This window comes from Columba livia, chromosome 17 (genome assembly GCF_036013475.1).
Source record: "Columba livia isolate bColLiv1 breed racing homer chromosome 17, bColLiv1.pat.W.v2, whole genome shotgun sequence".
NCBI classification, from domain to species: Eukaryota; Metazoa; Chordata; class Aves; order Columbiformes; family Columbidae; genus Columba; species Columba livia.
In genome coordinates, this window is record NC_088618.1 from 582,120 (window position 1) to 600,255 (window position 18,136).

The 18,136-nt window shown below is 49.9% G+C and overlaps 1 protein-coding gene across 33 annotated transcripts in view; it reads right to left on the minus strand.

The window, feature by feature from the left end:
• Positions 1-18,136, minus strand: part of FBRSL1 (fibrosin like 1) — a 463,266-nt gene that overhangs the window by 261,763 nt on the left and 183,367 nt on the right. For 20 of the 33 annotated variants that reach the window (XM_065033308.1, XM_065033290.1, XM_065033302.1 and 17 more), the window contains exons 3-4: positions 11,647-11,748; positions 1,580-1,615 (exon numbers count right to left, since the gene is read on the minus strand). The exons of 4 other annotated variants lie outside the window; for them this stretch is intronic. In XM_065033308.1, coding sequence (XP_064889380.1) covers positions 1,580-1,615; positions 11,647-11,748 — 138 coding nt within the window. The remainder of the gene's footprint in view (positions 1-1,579; positions 1,616-11,646; positions 11,749-18,136) is intronic. 9 more of the 33 variants (XM_065033305.1, XM_065033312.1, XM_065033301.1 and 6 more) reach the window with 2 other exon arrangements.

An 18,136-nucleotide genomic window follows, 5' to 3' on the forward strand; every position in this document is an offset into this window, starting at 1 on the left:
CAGGGGCACGCGTGGCGCTGTACCGCCAACGAGAACGTGCAGCAGCGGCCCGCAGCAGCCCAGCGCAGCCCGGGGCGCTCGGCCGGTCCCACAGCAGACCTCTCGTCACTCAGTGAAGTCACGATACTCACCTTGGGTGCCGGAAGATTTAGACAGGAAATAACTTAGGAGACGTAAGACTTCTCAAGTCATATGTTATTTTGTAACAGCTTTATGATTAAACCATACTTAGTCTTGTATTATGAATTCCTGATATGTATGATAGCACGAGCCAGTGTCACTATGAAATCAGACCATAAATCCTGCACGGCCTAGCAATGTTTTCAGTGTGCACACACCAGGTGGGAGCTCACGGGTTCCATCATACAACTCTAATCATACAATATCAATTATTGAAAGAAAATCATTCATGTCATTATCAAAACCACACCAAACAAAAATATGTACCAGGTCTCCACATCAACTTCCTGATGTACATAAAATCCACCCTTGTTCTGGTTTATGTAAAATGAGCAGTTATAGCTCTTGGTCAGAAACAGAGTTTGGGACCATTTACCTACAAGGCAAGACTTTATCCTGGCAGAGGTCACGAAAACAGCAATTATTGTCAGTATGCGTAGGCAGGAACTGTCAGCTGGACCGAGACACTCTTGTTCAGGTTTCACACAAGATCAGCCTACGCCTTCATGTGCAACCTTTGCGCTGGCAATGAGGGTATCCATGAACAACCAGGGTGCCATAACATACCTACACACCATACATTCGTTATGACAGATAAAATGTGATTCCAGGAATTTTCATGTTGACATTGCTAAGCCGCTCACACCCTCTCCTATTTCCTTATTAATATATACAATAACGTCTCTATGCATGTCTTTTGGGACAGCTGAGCAAAGGCACCCAAAAGAAACAAATATTCCACCTCTACAGGAAGAAATGTCACTATTGCACATACAAATAAGAAACATGTGAACAGAAACGGTCAAGCAAACATCACTGTGACACTGCAGACGTGTCCTGGCCCTGTCGCGCAGCCCTAGAACACGGGTGCCCGCGGCACTCCTGTGAAGAAACGACCAGCAGCACCCTCCTTTGAAAACAAGGGCCATGTTTCGTAACTCAGAGCTTGTAAATAAGAGAATATTGACCTTTCTGGTTCACACTGGTAAGGGTCCCAGTTCTTAAAATGCAGTAACATTTGTCTTTGATTCTTGCATTTAGCGCACGAATGAAAACCTAAATGGGGAAGGGAGGGGAAGAGGGAAGCATCTCCCACCGGTGTGGAAAACCCTTCCCACTTACATCGTTTAATTCTCAGGAGGTAACTATCTAGCTGTAATGCACTATAAAACAACAAACCCCTGCCTAGAAGTATAAAATCAAATTGAAGAAGCCCCCAAACTCTCAGTGCGCTCCCATGCGTCAGCGCACGCCCCTGCCAGGTCCATGACAGTCCTGTACTCCAACTTCATCTTGCATGTTCTGCATTTCTTTCACGTCAGTGGATATGCAATAGGTGCTGTAAACCTCTGCAATCAACATCAACAGAAGTGAAAAAAATAGCTGTAAAATAACTTACGGAGTAGCCTCTTCCTGAAAGCGATTGAGCAGAACTCTGTGGGAGGAAACAATATGCCACAGTAAGTAATGCAAGAGATTCTGTGTAAAGTAAGATAAGAATCATTTTGCAATTCCCTCCCCCAGCCCCATATTCCTTAGGGGAAAACTTCACAACCAGAGCGCCTCGAATGACGATCTGACATTCTGCGAATGACGATCTGACATTCTGCGGACGACGATCTGACATTCTGCCGCCACAGGAGCAACAGCCAAAGAGCCTTTCCAGGTGAGGGCTCCGGGGCTATTTCAGACGAGGTTTCCCAAGCAGAGCAGGGGTTCAGCAGCACCCCCAGCTGCGTAAGAGCCCTCGGCGTGCACACACCTGCAGAGCAGCAGCGCGCGAGCTGTCCCCGTCCAGCAAGCCACGGCAGCTGCCACGGAACAGCACGCGTGTGCAAGGATGCTCTCCTGGATCGCAGCTGCACATTTTGCCTCGTTCACTCCATCGTTCAGTCATGTAACCATATATCCCACTTCCCATTCCCCTCCAAAGCCTCCAGCTCTCACTGCTGCAGTGTTACAAATGACAACTCTATCTGAAACAACAATAGCAGCAAAGCACTAATTTATCATCTCTCAGAGCTTTAATAAGCATTCTGTCCCTTTTGAGTAAGTTAAATTACACTGTTTACTCCTACTCTTCATTTCAGCTCCTCCTGCTCCTTTCTCTACCACATCCTTACCGCTTTTCACATGCTGCCAAGTCATTTGCTTCTTTTTCTTTTCATTACACTATCTCCAGTCACTTGGATGCCTTTTCCCTCCCTACAACCCAAGGCTGCTGAGCTGCCGGTTTTCACTGGCAGCGGCTTTCTCCAAACAGCCAAATGAATTCCACATCTATCTCCAGCTGCTGCTATACGCCTTCTCTTCGGAAATTAAAAAGAAACGGGGACCAGCGGTGGCACATGACACCGCATGACCCAGCAAGCACACTGCAGGCCAATTTACAAGTGTGATTTATAATCATGACGCCCTCACTATGTGATTTTATTAAATAAGATTCAGGGAGTCTCAGCAGTCCCGTTTCCAAGACGTATGTTCTAGCGGGTACCAAAACCTGAACAAAAATCGCACCCTGTTGCCGGCTGAGGATTGCTCCGGTCCGCTGCACTGCCACAAGTTACCGTGTTACCTTATCACCACAAGAGCAAGATGCCCCCATAGAGATTGATACACAATGATCACAGGCTACTGCGAATACTTGTAGTTTTCCACCAGTAAGATAACAGTTCCTTTGTGCTACCAGTTTGCAAACCTATTCATCAGAAGGTCCCCAGACACATGCAGAAAGCCTTCCAGAAGCCTGCACTCGATGGACGACGCGCTTCTCTTGCCGCTCTGCCCTGCTCTCTTGCGACCACCCCAGACACCAGAGAGGCAATTCGCCAGTCCAGTCGTGTGCAGGAAAGCTTCCAGAGCGAGGGAGAGACAACAGCAGTGCCCAACCGTTACACGAGTGCGCTGCTGGAGCAAGGGCGCTCCCCATTCACCCCTCCCCGCCGGCCCGGGGTGCCAGACAGCAGGAAAGCTGCGGCACAGTGCTGCACGGCCCTTACACCCGGCCCTGCACGGCCCTTACACCCAGCCCTGCACGGCCCTTACACCCGGCCCTGCACGGCCCTTACACCCAGCTCTGCACGGCCCTTACACCCAGCTCTGCACTGCACGGCCCTTACCCGGCTCTGCACGGCCCTTACACCCGGCGCTGCACGGCCCTTACACCCGGGCCTGCACGGCCCTTACACCCGGGCCTGCACGGCCCTTACCCGGCGCTGCACGGCCCTTACACCCGGCGCTGCACGGCCCTTACACCCGGCGCTGCACGGCCCTTACACCCAGCTCTGCACGGCCCTTACACCCAGCTCTGCACGGCCCTTACACCCAGCCCTGCACGGCCCTTACACCCGGCGCTGCACGGCCCTTACACCCAGCTCTGCACGGCCCTTACACCCATCTCTGCACTGCACGGCCCTTACCCGGCTCTGCACAGCCCTTACTCCCGGCGCTGCACGGCCCTTACACCCAGCCCTGCACGGCCCTTACACCCGGCCCTGCACGGCCCTTACACCCAGCCCTGCACGGCCCTTACACCCGGCCCTTGGAGTCTTGGGCGCACCCAAAATATCATCCTGGGAGGGAGCAGACCCCGGGTCACCGAACTGAAACACTCTTACAAAAGACCTGCTTTTCTTAGATAATTTTCAAGCATCTGAAGCTGTCCAAGAACCCCAGGAGTCTGCAGACCACTGATTTAAAACCACTGAGTAGAACACAATAAAAACACTTGCTGAATAAAAGTGTTACATCAGAAATAATTAAAACTGAATGGCAAATTGCTCTAGCATCTAATAACTTCTTCCTCCAAGTTTTAATGTTACATTTCCTGGAAATCATAGGGAAAAAGCATTGCTCATCCGTGCGGTGTCCTCCACCTCCCCCTGGCCCCGCATTTTTATTGCATGTGTAAAGTTAGTAACTAGTGAACACTCTGGATCCAACTCATAAAATCCTTTCCAACAATCAGCTTTACGCACAGCCGTGTCCCACCCTCTCCGGGGCTGCTTGCGTGCGTTTTTCTGCACACCTAACAAGCCGCTATTGCTGTTTGGTTAGCGGGGAGCACCGCGGGCTCCTCAGGAGGATCCGTACCCACTGCCACGTGCGGAAGCTTCGACAGCCCCAGCTAACGTCAGCTACGAGTGCCAGAGCAGAACGGTTTGAGTGCAACTGTGACGGATGTTCCTAAAGAAAATAATCTTGGAGGGTTGATATCAACGTAGCTCAATCCATATGTCTCTATATCAAGATCAAATAATGAGAAAAGTAATCAATTGTGGCTGCAAATATAAGAAATCTTAGTGGAAGTTCAACTTGGCACCTGCCCAAAGCTGAAGAAACCTTTGGCTATAAATGAGCGCTTGCCTGGCCAGAGCAGTTCCTGGGGCAGATCCTCAGCAGGACAGATTTAGAGAGGCTCTTACCTGCAGGACAGGGGCACTTACAGGAAGGGCTTTCATAACATTCTTATTCTCTAAATAGTCTATTGCTATTTTGGTCAATTTTCTCCTGTCCAAAGGTACCCGAAGCAGCAGGGTACGGTGGTCACTGCGGTACCAGCTAGCCACACCCATGTTAGTGCTGCACACCACCTCCCTGGCAGCTCTGGTTCATCCGAGACCAAAACCCAACCCAGCGCCCCACTGCCCCAGGCCAGACCCAAGCGCCGGTTGCACCCGCTGCCCCAAGGGAACGTCGCCGGCAGGAGAGGCCCAGCACGGTTCGGTTCGGAGGGCGGTGGCCCCACCTGGCCAGCCCTCCGCAGACACCGGAGCCGCCGCCACAGCACGTCTTGCCAAAGCCCTTCCCGCCTGCAACCCCCACCCTGCAGAAGGAGCGGAGGTGGGGAGGGCAGCGTGCCCGCAGGACGCGGCGGTGCCGGCCCGGCACACACGGCCACCGAGCCCGCGCGGGCGCCGCAGCTGCGGGGCGACCCCAGGCCAGGGGGCTGAGCACCCGCTCTGCTGCCTCCTGGGCCTCCACCAGCTCCATCTGGAATGCTCTGGACTCTCTAAGAGAGACTGTTACTAGTTAGGGGCAAAATGAGTGTGGTCTGTGCATTTAATGACGCATAAGTGGAACTACAGGGCTAGATGGCATTTGTGCATAAAGATAAATGGCTTATAATATTTTGCAGATGATGTGCTCTTTTACAACTAAAGATTTTTGGTTCCTTTTAAGCCCAAGGTTAAAAACAAAACCAGGCAGCACAGACAAGACATTTCAGTTACGTCACAGAGTGAATTATTTCTACCCTGGGACAGCTCTTGTGTTAATTACAGGGGATATAAAAAAGCTACACCTTTCTGGCAGCAAAGACAAAGTCTTCCTGTTGAAAGACTCTACTATCCCCACAGTGTCCTTGAGAGCCCGAGTTACACTGCAAGCTGCCACTGGATTTCACAGACTTCTTCCTTTATTCCTGATAAACACTATGATTGCAATTTAGACAAGAAAATCATGACAAAATCTCACCAATAAGCTTCAGCGGGTTTTCCAAAATCGTCTATTAAACTGACATGAAAAGTTATTTCCCTTGCATAAAGGAACGCGTAGCCTTCCACTGTCTCACCATGCAAGGAAATCAACACAATCACCCTCTGTTCAGTTCCTTAGAGCCACTGGATTATTTATTGAACTAGAAAGACAACAGGAAGGGGGTTAATATCCAGTAATAATGTAATAGGTAATGGTAATAGGGTAATGGTAATAGGGCACCTCAAGCCAATTACTCACTCTCAATGGGTCAGGCAGGTTTCAACTTGGATCTCTGATATACGAACTAACTATAGGGGGATTAAACAAAAGCAGGTGATGGCATCACAACCATAAAGTTAGCTCTCGTTTTTAGTATTCACTTCTCTCCTGTTTAGTGCCTAATCTGGCCTTGTTGAATCACAGGCCCAAATGCCATGAGCCTGATGTGGTTGTTTAAGACTCAGCAGAGTTAATCAATACTACGAAGAGAACTGATTTTTAATTATGTTTTATGGCATTGGTTCAGCTGAACGCCCAGCTGTACCAGTCTTACACGGCTTCTCGGTGACCCCAGCGCGCAGTCGGGCAGGACTGAGGCACGAGGAGCTACGCATGTTCACTTGGGCATTTAGAGAATGTTCAGCAACAGAATATTGGTTCAGCTTGGAATACTGGAGAAATCCGCTACTCCTTTCCAAGCAGCTCCCCTTCGAAACTCCAACGTCTTGTAATGAGAGGAGTAACTGGGGAGGAGGGGAAAAAGGGGCAAGGGCAGAAGATATCCCAGACCTTAACACAGAATCTCTTCACACAACTGATTTCCATAGCCACACTTGTGCCTGTTCACACGAGTTCAGCTGACCTGGCAAAGGTCACAGAGTGCATCTGATGCTCATTTAGATTAGAAACGAGGACCTGACAAGATAACCACAATACATGATGAATGATCCTGGATGAAATGCAAAACTTGAATGTGTTCCTTCTTTAATTCAACTATTTTATTATGTTGGATAAACAAAGCGGGTTATGCTTGGAAATACTGCAAAACCAGTTCAGTAAGATATCAAACTACACAAGGACTAAAGATCTGCAAACAGCTTGATAAGCTGCAGAACAGTTTTGAACCAAGACACTTCAACTCCTACAGCTTGATGGGCACAGCCAGCAGAAGGAAAGATGGTTGCTGACCAGGAATGAGCGACGGGTGTCCAGCAGGCCAGGAACACCGTGAAAAGACCTCACATCTCCAAAACACACAGAACACGCATGAGTGCTGCTGCCACTCGAACCATCACCCTTCGGCCAGCTTCACCTTCTCCAGACTTTCCTTCTTCCTAGCTGTGCTTTGCTACCTGAAGCTTCATGCAAGTCATTACAACTCCGCTCATAATTGCTGCTGCATCAGCTTCCATGCAAGCATTTGGTATTTTGAGCAACACAAAGATGAAAGTACAGAGTGTGGTGAGGGTCTGGAGCCAACACCAGGTGTTCCGCGTGTGCCCAGGTTCGGAGGTGGAGCTGCCATGGTCCAGCTGTCACTTCAGAGGCTCACTGATGGTGGACGTGGCCAGGGACTGCAGCCCGAGGCCCAGGTGAGGGCCCTGCGGCCCCGCACCCTGCTGCTGCTGCTTTAATCCCCCTGCCCCGGGGGACTGTGAGACAGAAGGGGGGAGCGAAGGGGCAGATGGTGCCTGTGACGGCACACAAAGAAAGGCAGATCACAGTGGGCTGTCTGAATCAGAAATCACAGAACTTATTCTGTATTCATCTGCCAGAGAGAGAATTTTATATCTAGTTATACAATACGCTAAACACTTATCAAAGAACATTTACAGAGAGGAAAATCTCCGCATTTCCTTCAAGACTGTTTTTCATTTTTTATATTTAAAGAATAACAAACAAACATCTGAGGATGGGATGATCGAAAACTGGCAAAGATGGCCTGGGGGACGAGGGGCGAGAGGAAAAGCTCTCAACAACTCGGTAGCAGCTCCTGCTGGTTTATGCGCCGTGAAGTCGATCCCTTGGAAAGGAGAGTTTTGACTCCTAAGTGGCCAGCACCTCTTGCAACATATTTCCTAATCAGCGAGTATTTATGGTCGATATTTTATATTTCCAATTTCCCCCTAAGGGCTCGTGAGAAAGCAGCACACCTGCCAACCTTTTCAGCTGGGCCAATAATTGCCAATTTGCTCTTTGCCTTAGTATATCACTCAATTTAGCCCTGGCTGTGCCCTGCATACATCCTCATTCATCTCGGTGCCCCCATGACAATTAGAGTGTTAGCTTCAGCTAACTAGGGCAACTATTCTACTAGGGTTGGAAGACAATTATTAGTCTATTTTCCCATCTTGTGGCAACAAAATTGAGAATCCATGACAATTACATTCAGCAGTTCTGCACTCTGCCGCCTGCCCCCACCTTCCGAATATTGCAAATTATCACAGCTCTACTACCACATTCAAATTTTCCATGTTCACAGGGAGTGAGGCTTCTATTTAAATGATAATGAGGGACGATCCATTCAATTTAGTGAGGGAGAAAATCCATTAAAAAGCAGGCAGTTCTTAAGCTGATGGGTCAAGAAAAAGATAAAAACCTTTTTTTAAAGCCATTATACAAGGCTCTGTGTGGATTTTTGGACTGTTCAGGACATCAGAAAAGATTAGGACAATTATGGAACATGGGGAAAACCAAAACAAAATGCCCAAGCCTTCCACTTTTACTTGGGTCAACACAACAAAACAGCAATATGGCTTATCTGGCTCTTAATTCCCTGGCAACTTCCAATTACCTCACTCTGAAAGACAGCAGAGGAAAATCCCATTTTGGATAAAGGCTGTTGACTCTGTGTTGGTTGTAGAAGACCCGAGAGCACATGTGTAATAGGGGTGTCGGCTTTGCAGTAGATTTTAAGGGAATTTTACATCAACACTGGGAACATAAACAAGCTGCGAATTCCCGTCCCCCCTGCCCACGCCACCGCGGCTGCTGCCAAACCTGGGTAAAGCTTCTCCGGCTTCCATCATGCCAGAGAAGAGCCCGGCCCCAGCAAACCAAACCTCTGCAGCCAGGGATGATTTCACCAGATCGCAACAAGCATTTTTTCCCCAATGACCCATAATAAATGGCAGTGAGTGTAATGTCTGGAAAGACGCGCTGTACAAGACAGACAACCGCTGTCTCGCGATGCAGTTGTAGCACTCTCTCCCCACAGAAGTTGCATCGTGGCAAAGCAGCAGCAGAGCGCTCTGGGTTTTGTTGCGGATGGACCGATGGCTCTGTGTGTGTGTATGTGTGCAAGATGTAATCAATCATTTGCTTCAGTTTTCTTTAGAGTGCAATTACTTCACGACAGACCAGGCCACCTCGTGACTTCATGGTCCATTAGAGACTAATAGCATGCATTAATGTAAATAAAGAACAACTTGCTGGCATCCCATTGAACAAGTCACCTCAAGAAACAAACCACACAGAGCAGCTAAGCTGTTCATAATAGTGCCTTCTAAACGGAGACCAACGATGCGGCCGGAGGGAGGAGAGCCCAGAGCCGTGCCGAGGCGGCGCTGCCGGGACACTGCCCCGCACACCGCTCCCCACCCCGCGTGCCGCCTCCCGCCCCCTTCGCTCCACTGTTCACTCGAGCTCGTGGGATGGGCGGGAAAGACAGCATGAAAACAGTCCTGAAGGGCAAATGCACCAAGGAACCGCAGGAGAGCTACTTGGGGGAGAGCAAGAAACAGCCCAGGTGCCTCTGGCCACAGAGCATCGTCTGCGCGGCCAGCCCTGCGCAGCCTGCGCTGCAGCCTTCACCCGAACTGCGGGGAAAACACGGCCCTGCCGTCCCTGTACGCCCTTCCTGCCCCGTACGCCCTTCAGTCCCCGGTGCCGCATGTAAGGGGCTGCCCCAGCGCAGCTGCACGCCGCCTGTTCAAAGAGCGGCAGGGCCGGGCACGGCTGGACAGACCGTCCTGCAGGAACCCACACCGGGCAGCACGTCCTCCCTCCCCTCCCTGCTCCCTCTCTACAACAAGTCTGCCGCCTCCTTATTCCTTTGCACGCAAATGGGGAAAAACATCCGATTGCACCCATGGGACTCCCTGAGACTTTCTGACAGTCCCTAAATAGACTACAGAACATTTACTAGTACGCAAGGAAGCTTTATACGTAATTAAAGCTAAATTGCACTTGTCAAGTAATGAACGAAGAACATTCTGCGATTCATGAACCTCACTTTTCAAACGGTTTAATTACTAATTTGAAAAACTCTCATTTGCAAGGGGTGGCCAGGTGACGAGCGCAGGCTGAGCAGAGCCCTGAAGTGCCCCGGCCTGCAGGCACCGCCCCACGGCCCCACTCACTAAACCACAGCGCCTGCGTCCCACTGAATTCCACTGGTGCTGAACTGGCTTTGAAGAGCTGCAGGAACTAGGTACTCAGACTCAGCTCTGCAGGCTCAGCTTGTGACTTTGGGGCAAAGGGAAAGGAGAAGAAAAAACCTGCAAGTGCATCAGCCTAACAAGAAGAGTCTCCAAGCCCACTTAACGCTTTGACCTAAGCTATTCACTAAGTCAGGACATGTTATCTCTCTCCCGCACGTTCCGGTACAGCAATGCCACCAGGCAGCCCTGCTCACACACCTGCCGGGGGGGCCAAGGGGAAGGGAAAAATCAAGTATATAGATATATACACATATCTATACAATTAAGACCATTACTGGCTAATAACAGCCAGAGACGCCTCGCAGCGAGGGTTTGTCCGAAGGGGCTCCGCTGGCCGCCCTCCCCCGGCGCGGCGAGACCACAGGACACGCGGCGTCTCCTCCCAGCGCCCCGGCTGTTCGCAGCGCCCCATTCGCACTCCAAACATGTACAGGGAATTTTCCCCCGTCACATTTCCCTGTCAGAGCTGTCAAGCCGAATCCCGCTTTAATCTGCCAAAAGCACTTTTCTGCTGACATTTTTAATAAATACTTTCAGCTTTTAAACACATTTGTGGGAGCCATTTTTTCCCCTTTTTCTCCCTTCTCCTCCTGCAGAATGGGCTCTGAAAGCCTTAATAGCAAATACATTACACTTATCAAAGGCTTTCCCCCCCTTCCTCCTGCATCCTGAAGCGGAGGTAGTGTTTTCAATTTTAAAGCTAAATTAACTGTCCAATTGAATTTAGCTGGTGTGAGCCGCTTTCTGTGACAGGTTTTAGTTATGAAGCATATTTTACATTAATAGAACTCAACATGAAAACCACTCGCTCTGGGATTTCTGTGGCTTGCCATTGAAATGGCAAATTTAATATTTCAGACATGCTCGTGCCAGCATTTGATTATTGTTCTTCATTTAAATCTCTCCTAACGGGAAAGGTCCTAATTAGTAAAAAATCATGTTTTAATGAAGGCGAAATGCTAATTGCTAACACAAAAAGCCTTCATATAAAATTATCCCAGCACTGCCATTGATTTCTTGGTGACTCAAAAGCCCATTTGTGTGTTTACACACTAAGGCACCGTTTGCTTTTGTTTCACGATAACATTTCACTCAAGCTGCCACTGGATTTCGGGAGCGGAAGACAGCTTTCCTCCGAAACCTTCCCCGTCTTGGAGGCAGGGAGCAGAAAATTAGATGAACCGACTCTGCACCCAAACTACACGATTATGTGCGGCAGCTAAAGCCAAAGATACTGCAAAAAGCTTTTTAACACAACTTCTTTGAGAAAACAAAACACGACATCAAGCCGTTTTTCCCCAAGGAATAACAATTCCATTTTGTTTTCCCGTCTCTGATCTTTCGCTTATCATATTATTTGCACCATGATTACAGCGTTTGCAAGGCAGCTCAACCACTTATGCCATAACACTCAATCATGACATAAAAAAAAGTTATTACACAGTGACCTCTGGATGCCAACGTTTGTTCAGCAGGATTTATGAAAAGCCATGTCAGCAGCGGAGCCGCCGCACCGCAGCGGTGCTTTCTCCTGAGTGGTACTTACATCACTGAGCCGGTCCCTCGAGCTGCTCCGCTGAGAGCTTGTGGCCTCCCTGATGCTGTCTTCCTCGCTATTTCTGCCACTTCTGCTTGGAGGGACCTTCATCTAGAGGAGAAGAAGGAGGGGGAGAAAGGAGATTTTCAAGCACCACTCTGCCACCCGATCCCGAGGTCGCTGACAGAGGCTGAGTCAACGTTCAGCTCCTCCACCCACGGCGTCGTGCAGAGGATGCTCGTGAACGCGCGGGCTCCTCTGAAGCGTCCGTGTTCCCTCTCGCTAGCCCAGGAGGAGCGGAGCTGCGGGCACGGTGGTCACAGCCCCGGGGCCAGCGCCAGAGGGGAGCGGACAGACAAACGTCCTTCGCTCTCTGCTGCCAGCAAACCTCAGCTGTGACGCTGGGGCTGCAGCACTGACCCAGCGCCCAGGGCTCCGGTTCCCAGTCCGGCCCCACCAGCTGCACCGGGAGGCTGGAACCAGCACCACGGCCATGTGCCTGAACACCGTGAGGGACACCGGCCTGAAACAACCTGCCTGAGATAACACCAGATTTGAAGTAGAGCCTGATTAACTCTTACAGGCAAGGCTGGTTCTCTAACCACTAAACCATCCCTCTTCCTTCACTTGAAGTTGTGTTTGTACATAAGTGAGAGGCGCGAATGTTTGAAACCACAGCAACTTTCCGCTCACATCTGCAGAGTGTTACAGGGGGAGGAGAAGGATAGGATAGATATGTCATTCACAGCTTAATTCCTGGGCTCATTTACTAACAAATTATTCTGCTAATTCCCTTGTGAAATATTGGGTGGAAAGAAGTGTTTAATTTATTAATAGGTTCTACTCATATCAGTTTGGTTCCATTTAAATTACACTATTTAAAATGTCGGCTTGTATAAATTGGTACTTTTAATGGCAATAAAATCCCCTTGTTTCCTTCTGTCCTATTTCACTGCAGTCTCGGGCTCTGGCAGAGTTTGTTCCTGGTGCTCTGCTGACACCCCAGCACCCCACACAGCCCCCGCTGCGGCACCAGCCGCCTGCTGGGGACACTGCCGGGGACACTGCCGGGGACACTGCCGGGGACACTGCTGGACATGGCACCGAACCCCAGGACACACTACTGGACGTGGCACCGAACCCCGGGACACGGCACTGAACCCCAGGACACTGCCGGACGCGGCACCGAACGAGGCACCGAACCCTGGGACACGCTGACCGTGTTTGACACAGCTGCCAGGTAAGTGCCCGCAGTCTGCTCACAGCTGAACACAATATTCAAGATGCTGTATGCAGAACAAGCTCCAGCACTCAGCCAGCCTGCAGTATACAGCCCTGTACAAGCTTGTATCTGAACACGGAGGAAATATCCTGCTCATGTTAAAGCAGCAGTACCTTTCTGGTTAAAGGTTTTACTCTGCATGCCTTTCTGCCACCTTACACTTCATCAATATACATTTTTCCCCAGGAAAAACACCAAAGTGTTAGAAATACACATTTGCTCAGGGCCACCCCGTCACACTAACAGGGCTCTCAGCACCGGTGTCCTGTCTCACTCACTGTAAACCACCTTCCCCACATGCTGCCCACCTGCAAACTCCACCAAGTCCGATTTTTCATCTCTGCTCCGACCTCAAAATGCTCAGACAAAGCAGCAATGAGAGGAAATCCCTGCTGGGATCTGCTGGAAGCATTTCCAGCCAACAGTTGGCAGGAAATAATCCACTTGAATTCATCATGCTGAATCCACACTGCCTGCTTCCTTAATACAAAGGCTAACAGCATCAAGCGTAGAAATCTAACTGTACTACACCAGTACTGTGGCCATTCTTCATCAAATTTTCACTCCCAGATATAATTAAGAAAATTTGATTTTTTTTTCCTAAATACATAAAAAGATTGTCATTCACTTATTTTATTCCTTTTCAGGTCTTTATTAACCCATTATAATTTCAGCTATCCCATTAGCTTACCTAGGACCGACGCCAAGCCAACAGCACAAAAGGCGATGCCCCGTTAAGGCCAGCTGTTTGAAACACTGGCACCCCACTTCCCCCCGGCACGCGGATCTCGTGCGCGCCCGAACGCCCGGCTCCGCCGGCTCCAGCAGCGCCCCTGCGGCACGGGCCGTAAAGCACCCGAGCTGCCGATCTCAGAGCTGCCAGACACAGCAGGCGCTGCGCTTCTCCCTGGAACTGGAACCACTTAACTAGTACAGGACAGAGTTACAATGGCCCTAAATACAGGCCAGAAATACTCATTGAACGGCTTTCTGATCCACAACCCTGCCGCTCCCGCCTAGGAACACATCAAAGCCCATCAAAATTATTACACTTTTGACCTAAACAGCTCTCAGACAGCTGCAAATTAAAGGAAAAATAAATTACACCATTCCAAATCCTTCTGCATTCCCAAGCGCAAATGCTCACCGGAGTTAATTCAAAAGGACTAAACTGCCAGCTGTTTAAAGTTAGCACAGACTCACCCAACCTGTTACCGGACTCCAACCTTGTGCTGTTTTCCTTGGGTTACACTCAGCTCCCAACACCACCTGTTTCTTTTCTCCAAATTTCATTAAAGGAAAACTACACCTACACCCACAGTAACAAATTGAGACAATTTGACCTGACAAGGTCTTGCACGGGCAAGCAAATTAGAAGCATCACTGCTGCCATTAACCTTTCCAAGTAAATATCAATTATTAAACTTGCTGCACTACCTCTGTCCCCAGTTTGCTGCTGTGAATTAAGAGGGTCATCAGCCTTCCTGACAGATCTTGTTCATTTACACCTGCTGCCTGCCAGCAGGGGAGCCCGCACACCCGCGCCCAGCACAGCCAGCCTGCCTTCCTTCTCCACTAATTACCCTAATGAGCCACATGCAGGACCCAACCAGGAGGACAAGTTGTTCTGCTAAATGGATGCATCGGTTTCAGGGGCACTCTCTGCAGACCTGGGTTTTAGCAAACTGCTCCAAATCTTCTTTCCCAAAGTTGCTTCTGGCTTGGCTGCTTGATTTCTAGGGATTTTCTCTGGGTGTTTTTGCTTGAGTTGCAGAAATTCCTCCTGGCCATGTTCCCTGATTGAGCTTTACTATAAAAACGAGTATTCCTCTCCCTTTCAAGGGTTATGACTTTGCTCGAGCCTGCAAAGGCTCTGCAGAGCAGAGGCGACGTGGGCTCCCAGCCGAACAAGAAACTCCTCATGTTCATACACAAGACACGCTACACTCTTGTGCCAGAGATTTACACAGACACTCGATCAACACCAGCCACCGTTATTAAACACCTGAGGGAGAGGAGCCAAACACCTGTCTAAATGTACTGGGGCAGGGAAGGGCTGTCTGAGGGAAGCCGCCTTTCCACCCGGACAGCGCCCGTGCCCGTGTCCCGTCCGCGGGACGGCGCCCGTGTCCCACCCGTGTCCCACCCGTGTCCCGCCTGTGGGACGGCGCCCGTCCGGCCTCGGGAGACAGCAGGGACAAGCACTTGTGGGCCAATCTGAGTGCGTGCGAGTGCACCGCCTTGGGTCTGCCCGAAATATCTTAGGAGCCAGCAGAGAAGCAAAAACGTCCCAAAATAACCGCAATGCACAAAGCTCAGCCAGAGAGAGCCTTGAGAAGGTGTCTCGCCTCCTGAGGCTTGGGAAGGGTGGGAATCTTCTCCTAAACGTAGGCTGACTACTCCGGCACTGCAAGGCAGCTAAGCTGGAACAAAATAAAAAGGCACAAGAGGTCAAATGAAGTTATTTGGTAACTTCTGTCTTCCAAAGGCCAAATCCTGTCCTCAACCAAATCCTATGTCAGCAAGACATTCATGTCACTATGTATTCACTGAAACACTAAATAGGTGTCAAAGCTTTACTCAAGCAGAGCCTATTTCACTGCTGAAGTTAACAGAATTCTCAAAAAGCATTAATTAGACCCAAGACTGATTAAAACCCAGACCAGTGCAGCCCCCCGCAAGATAAATAACACACCTGACTCCACCACCCACTGCAGAGAAAACCCGGCGGCCGGCACTCCCGGCTACCCGCAACAGCTACGCCCCGGGTTCCACCAGGAACCACAGGCCTGCGTGTGAGCACAGGCGAGCGGCCGTTTCCCGGCGCCGGGGCGCCAGCCAGCGCGGCAGCCGGGCCGGCGCGGCAGGATCCATCGCGTGCTGCAGGTGCTCGCCGACAGTCCCAAGCCCTGTTTGGAGCCAAGAATTATGAACCTTGCGCTGTCGGACACCATGTAGCATGATTAAACATCATAACTCATTCCAGTAATAATTCCAGCTCTCATTTAACTCCAGTTCTGCCATCCTGGACTGCTGCCGCCTCTTCATCTCTCTCATCCAGCCTCCCCCTCCCTATTTCTTCTTATGGAGTAGGGGTGGAGGAACATATGAATGGGCAGAATGGGTCTTGCTTCTCTAAAAGGGCTTTTTCATTACCACTACGCTGGCTCTCAGCCCCTGCTTTTTAATCATAATAGATCAGCCTGCTCTCCATTTACTTAAGCTTTTCCAGTGTCAGAGGAAAGCACACTTTTAGTTGGCACACCTATTTTCAAATCACGGGCACGTTGCCCCCGCTCATTATTAATAAAGACACTTGGATTCATCACAAGCTCCGTTTGAGTGCCACGGGGAGCCTGGGGCAAAAGGAGACAAATTCTTTCCTTAAGTTGTTGTGAAAGGTGCTGGGCTCCCCGACCCTCACCCCCATTAACCCAGCACCGCTAGTGCGCTCCTACTGGGAGCCGCGCGGCTCGTGCAGCGGCAAACTCGGACTGATCTTGTGCCATCTCAATATATTTGTTCATTATCTTGCGCACACACAGAAGCATTTGGAAATGTACTCGGGGCACAGGCCAAATTGAATCATCTGCCTTCATTTTCCACACGATCTGAAGCTACAGCTGCTACAACAGGCTGTGGGATTTTTATTTTCCTTCCTTAACAGTTTTTTTTCCTCGCTCTTAAAGTCACAGCAGTCTGATTTTAAACCTCTCCCTGTTGCTTGGGTTTGTGTCTGCTTTTTACAAAACGGATCTTGCAGACACACGCGGTGGGAAAAACAATTCCCAACAGCCTCCCTCCGCGCTGCCCTAAAGACGAGAGAAAGCGGCACCCTCAGGGAGACATCACCAAACGCCCATCGCGGCTGTAGCGGTGGCTCGGCCGGTCCCTCAGCCCAGCTCTCCGCTCGCCCGGGCCGGACCCCGAGCTGCACCGGGAGCAGGGAACGGCCCCTCCAGCCCAGAGGGGCCCGTCCAGAGCGCCGGCGCAGAGCCGCACGCAGCGCCGAGCCACGCTGCCCCTCGGAACACGGCCACTTCTGGGGAAAACAGTCTCATTCCTTCTTCAGAGCTCTGCAACATGAACTTGCACTTGGGAGAAGGGACAGACCCAACACAGCCTTCAGATTTAGGATTCTGCCGACCTTCCCTGGCAAACCTCTTTTGGCAGAAGCTGCCTGGAGACAAGAGGGTACAGCTGGGCGGGGGCCGAGTCCCAGAGCTTAGGCCCAAGCTTTCGGATCACCAGAGATAGGAATGAATCCACCTTATCATGCTCATCCCTCTAAGCTAATGCTGCTGAACAGCACTTTACAGCTCACCAGTGTGTAACGACTTCAGCATCTGCTCCGCCAAAGGACCCTTCTTCAGCTGTTCCTATAGGGTCAGTCTAAGGAAGAAAAAGTTTCTGCAGCTCACTTTCACATTAACAAAGATTACGATTCTCCACGGCTACAAGAAGCATTAAGAGCAGCTGTTCCAAAAACTTATCAAAACTAATTGTACGGCCTGTTGCCTTCCCAACAAACACAAAAATGATGCTTAAATAATACTCTGGGAAGCCTTTTTCCTACCATGTGCTTGTGGTTTTTATCGAATCCAGACAAGCTTGTGTTCTCTTGGTGGACTATCAGCAGTCGAGCTTTCTGCAGCAGGAGACAGCAAACTGCCTTAACAAATACAAATGGACAATTTAATTAAAATATATTGGAGACTCGGAAAAAGTACTATCTGTGGACGACACAGGCTGTTAAGGGGTTGCACTCAAGGCCAGTTCAGTGTATTTTAAGCAGGCTACAATAAATGGCAGGGAAACAAACTGCACAGAGCCCTGCCCAGTGACTGAGGAGCACACTGAAGAGCACAGCAAAGAGCACATTTCACCCCAGGAGGGGGAAAAACTCACCCAGCTGCCTTTGGTTTTCATGCCTGAAACACAACAAACCATTTGGCTTTAAAAATGTACTACTTGAAACCTGAAAAGACCCATGTATCAAAACAAGGTGGAATCAGCTAACCACATTACTTCTGACTTGTTTCCTTGAAAATCCAGCCTTAACGCATTCCAACAAAATTTATCTATCCCAAGCACACCTCATAATGAGATCAACTGGGAAAAATCTCAGGCTTGTTTGTATATTTTATACTTGCTCTAACTTGGCAGTTTGGAGATTATGTATTCCCCAGGTCCCTCCCTAAATCGTTTCACACGCCG